General features: G+C 36.7%; 1 protein-coding gene across 1 annotated transcript in view; it reads left to right on the top strand.

Annotated features, from left to right (window-relative positions):
- Positions 1-2,011, top strand: part of LOC104506011 (lysine-specific demethylase 4C-like) — a gene marked incomplete at both ends in the record, with an annotated part of 10,530 nt that extends 8,519 nt beyond the window's left edge. The window contains one exon of the mRNA XM_010146806.1: positions 1,818-2,011. Coding sequence (XP_010145108.1) covers positions 1,818-2,011 — 194 coding nt within the window. The remainder of the gene's footprint in view (positions 1-1,817) is intronic.
- Between the last annotated feature and the right edge of the window lie 2,679 nt (positions 2,012-4,690).

The following is a 4,690-nucleotide window of genomic DNA, read 5'->3' as shown; positions in this document are numbered from 1 at the left end:
ACTCTTTCTTGTCGGCTTTTTGCCACTGTCAGAAAGAGTACACTGCCAGTATTAACAGTTGATTTTTATCTGGTGTATTTATTTATTGTGTCTTCTAACCCTGTATGTGTGTCTGCCTACATGATCGAGTCATTGCTCTTACTTTGCTGTATTCATTTGTTTCTCCATATTGACTACACAGTTTGTGAACAAAGATAAATTTCATGTGATTTTAAAAAATAAAATCTACAATTTAATCTGAGGAATAATTACTTAAAACAGTTTCTTTAAACAAATCTTATAATTTACAGCTCTGTTACCTGGCTGATGATTATGGCTTTTAGACTTGAACGGTGCAAATTTTAGCAGCATCTGCTATTTGAGTTCATGTTGGTGTTTAGGTTTTTTCTTTGATAACGGTAGTTATATTATTTTCTTTCCTTTTTTTAATTTTTAAAGTTCAAGTGCCTTTATGTCACACAAATGCTTCAAAGCCAAAGCTTCCATTTTAAAAAAAGAACACAAATTGGTGCCTAGGATGAACTTACTCTATAGAAGTCCTTTACTCCTTTGTAGATTTTCCAAATAACTGACAGGGAGTTTTTCAGACTAAGTGACAGTCACATAGGGCAGTCATAAGTGCTTGGTCAGTGCGAAGGTTGAACTTCACGCAGAAGTTACCATTTTGTATCTTAATTGTAGTTGAATAAGTAACAGACGACATAAAATCTCAAAAAATAAGAAAATGAAAGTAAGAGTATTAAATGTTCATTACTTCTTGCTTTAACCTGTATTCTTACTTCACCCCCTGCCCAAATATCGAATGTTACCATGTTTCTTAGTCTTAATCAGGACTGCAGTCTGCCATCAGTTTGTTCCGGAGATCTGAGTAGGATCACCAGGACTGCTCAGAGTTTAGTGATGGCTGGTGTGGAGCAGGTCATGGTTGAGAGCATATCTAGAGGCTGTCTTCCCAATAAAGAAACTTGCCTGAATTTAGTTTGTAATAGTTTTGATTATATTTCTTGTTTTTCTGACTGCTTGAGCCCCAGCCAGTGTCTTCCCTGGAGGTACTAATAATTGCCTTTATAATGAATTCAAATCTCTTTCTCTTCAGTTTTGTAGCTTTGATCTTGGTTATACTGCCTCTTACATGCTGTATTACCTGAAATTAAAATTGCATTTTGTGGATGAATCTGAAATACTACAAAAACTACATGCATGCCCTTCTGAATGGCTTTTTATATGCAAATTTTATAGGCAATAATGTAAGGAAACAGCTGAAATCCCATGAAATCAATAGTTCTATTCTGTGATGTTTCTTAGGCAGTATGTCATTATGGTCAGAAATACCTCTGAAGTGATGTAATGGTTTTAGTTTTTATACTTTTCAGAAAAATGGTGAATTTATGCACATAAATGAAATTTTAAAATAATTTTTCATATAATTTAGTGTTACTTTATAAGCAAAAATCATAGGTAAGCCCAGTGGGACTTAGCGGCTTCCAGCAAATCATCAAAGATTTTTGTCCGCAGCTATTATTTCTATTGTGTATTATGTTTCAAACCATGTTAGATTTGATGTACTGTGTTAAGGAGATGTGAACTTCCTTACATTCTCTGCTCTACATCTCAGACTTAGAACTGGATCTAAACCTTCCTAAGGTCAAGAGAATTTTTCTTCAAGTAACTTTAGCTGTGTTCTAAAGTGCTTATAAAATGGTATTCATCTGCAATCTTTTGAAGGGCTAGATCAGGTGTGTATCATTTGGCTGAGACTATTATATAAAATTGCATTACTTTTCAAATTTAATAATACACTTATGTATCTTTTTCAGGGTGTTGAGGAATGGAATATTGCCCATCTTAATACAATATTGGATGTTGTAGGAGAAGACTCTGGAATTTGTATTGAGGGTGTAAATACGCCATATCTGTATTTTGGCATGTGGAAAACAACATTTCCATGGCACACTGAAGACATGGATCTCTACAGTATTAATTATCTCCATTTCGGGGAGCCAAAATCATGGCAAGTTTACATTTTTGTCAAAGATATTTTCATTTATCTGTTTGTTTCAGCTGAGCATACCAAACAGATGTGGTACAATTGCTTTGCTGTGATAAGCTTTACTGAAAAGTTAAGACAGTAGTTTTGGGCTTTTTTTAAGTTGAAGGAGGTGCGAGTTGATAATATGATAGATATTTTTCTAGTTTACAGCTACTTGTTTACACTTCCGAATTAACAAAGTCATTAAACACTGACCTCTTCATCTTTTGAAGAAATAGCAATGGATTTGACTTTATTTTCTGGACCACATTGCCCCTTTTGGTTAAGAAATGCAGTCCATAAAAAAAGTGAAATGATAGACAGTTAAAAATTTATTTTTTGTTACACATGTGCTTTTACTGGAAGAATGCTGCAATAATTTATGTTATTGCTGTTCCTATATCAGTAAAACATATCTTGTATTAATATGATATTAATATTTTCTTCGAAATGTGGAGGATGAGTTTTATCTTAGGATAAAAATAGTAAAGATCTTGTCTGCTCTTAAAGAATTGGAACTGAGTTGACAAGTGCTTCCATAGTGAAACTGTATTACAGTAGTAATACGTGGTTTTTATTTTACTTGGTATAAATGTTCCTCAAGACAGACATATTGGTCTTACGGAGAACTGAAAAATACTTTATTAAGCAGCATGGTGGGCAGCGTGTTTTCTCTGAACAGTGAGAAGACTGTAACTTCCATGTGAGAGCCCCAGTGAGAACTTGTAAGCAGCAGCTAAATTTGACTGCTGTGGCAATCGTTACAGAATTTGAAACGTTCTCCAGTGTTGAGGCATAGACTAACTTTCATTTTTTCTTACACTCTGTGCAGCTTCAGTTCCAAGAAGTATGCAAAGAAGTTTATAGTTTTATGTTATGTACACTGATTCCTCCATTGACTGCCTTGTATGAAACACGGGAAAAGTGTGTCTGATAACCATTTGCAAAATCAGGAGTATGGCTGTTTGTGTGTTTATGTATATATTTGTGTAATGCATATGTTTGCTTTATAGATTTTTTTTTTTGCTTGCGAAAAAGTGCTAAAGAGATAAATAATTTGAAGGAGAAAAGGAATTAATAAAACTTAGAAGCTGTGAAACAAAACAGCGTGAGGGGAGAAGAGAGGGAGATATGGGTGAGGAAAGATTTGCTGGGAAGGTGGAGTATATTAAAATTGCATACTGTCAGGAAGAATTTTTACTGTAACTTTTCCTTTGCATTTTTTTCTGAGGGGAAATTGATCTTGGAGATGGTACCTTATTCCCCATAACAGTTTCTTAGGAAAAAAAAAAAAAGTGTAATTCCCAAGAAGAACCATTGGTTAGACTGATGATTCTCTTGATTTATTAATTCTGTTTATTCTTGATATGTTTCAGAGTGATATCTGTGAACTGCTTATTGGATTAAAAATTTCTTCACTCTCTGATTTCTTGTTAAATATTTTCTTCTATTATAATTATTATTTCAGAGGTATAAGCCCTGACTAAAGAGAATTTATTTTTCTTTTATGTAATGATTTGAGGAATTTTGTCATGCTGTTGAGTACTGAACTGCTCTTGGAAATTAATTCCTATCATAAACCAGATTTTTGTTATAGTGCAAATGTTAGTCTATTAGTATGAGTATTAGATCCGTGGGTAAAATATGGAGAATACTTGAACTTGCATTATGAATTTATAAATATAAAAAAAAGTCTGAATAAGATACGTTTTGGAAAATAATTCTGGGTTTCAAATATCTATTATTAAGTATCTGAAAGCAATTCTAACTCTTGTGCTATTTACCTGACTCATGAAAAACAGTGATATTGATAGGAATTCTTTGAAGTGTTAAGACAATATTTTAGTATTATGATCTAATTGTCATCACAGAGACGTGGTGGAATGACTCTGATGACTGGAGTGTCAGAATGGAAGGGTACAGGCTCCTTAGGAAGGACAGGCAGGGGAGACGTGGAGGGGAGGTTGCTCTCTATGTCAGAGACCAGCTGGAGTGTGTGGAACTCCACCTGGGGATGGATGAGGAGCTGACTGAGAGTTTATGGGTCAGGATTAAGGGGAGGGCAGGGAGAGGGGATACTGTAGTGGGATTTTGTCACAGACCACCTGGCCAGGATGAGCGAGTGGATGAGTCTCTCTACAGGCAAATAGGAGCAGCCTCACAGTCACAAACCCTGGTCCTCACCCCTGGTCCTCATGGGCGACTTCACCCACCCCGATATGTGTTGGAGGGACACCATGGGAAGGCACAAAGCAAGCCAGGACGTTCCTGGAAGGCATTGCTGACAACTTCCCTCTCTCAGGTGATAGAGGAGCTGATGAGGAGAGGTGTCATGCTGGACCTTGTTCTCACCAACTGGGCTGGTGAGGAATGTGAAGCTCAAGGGCAGCCTTGGCTGCAGCGACCATGAAATGCTGGCATTTGAGATCCTTCAGGAGGGGAGGATGAGCCTGTCACTACATGAAGGACTTAGAGATGCTGGACCGAATCCAGAAAAGGGCAGCAAAGCTGGTGAAGGGTCTGGAGAACAAGTCTTATGAGGAGTGGCTGAGGGAGTTGGGGTTGTTTAGTCTGAAGAAAAGGAGACTGAGGGGACACCTGATCACACTCTACGGCTACCTGAAAGGAGGCTGTAGTGGGGTGGGTATTGGTCTGTTCTCC

The sequence above is a fragment of the Eurypyga helias genome, unplaced genomic scaffold, assembly GCF_000690775.1.
Source record: "Eurypyga helias isolate BGI_N326 unplaced genomic scaffold, ASM69077v1 scaffold20112, whole genome shotgun sequence".
In the NCBI taxonomy this organism is placed as follows: Eukaryota; Metazoa; Chordata; class Aves; order Eurypygiformes; family Eurypygidae; genus Eurypyga; species Eurypyga helias.
The sequence above is the reverse complement of the archived record's forward strand: the minus strand, read 5'-3'. Positions and strand labels throughout refer to the sequence as shown.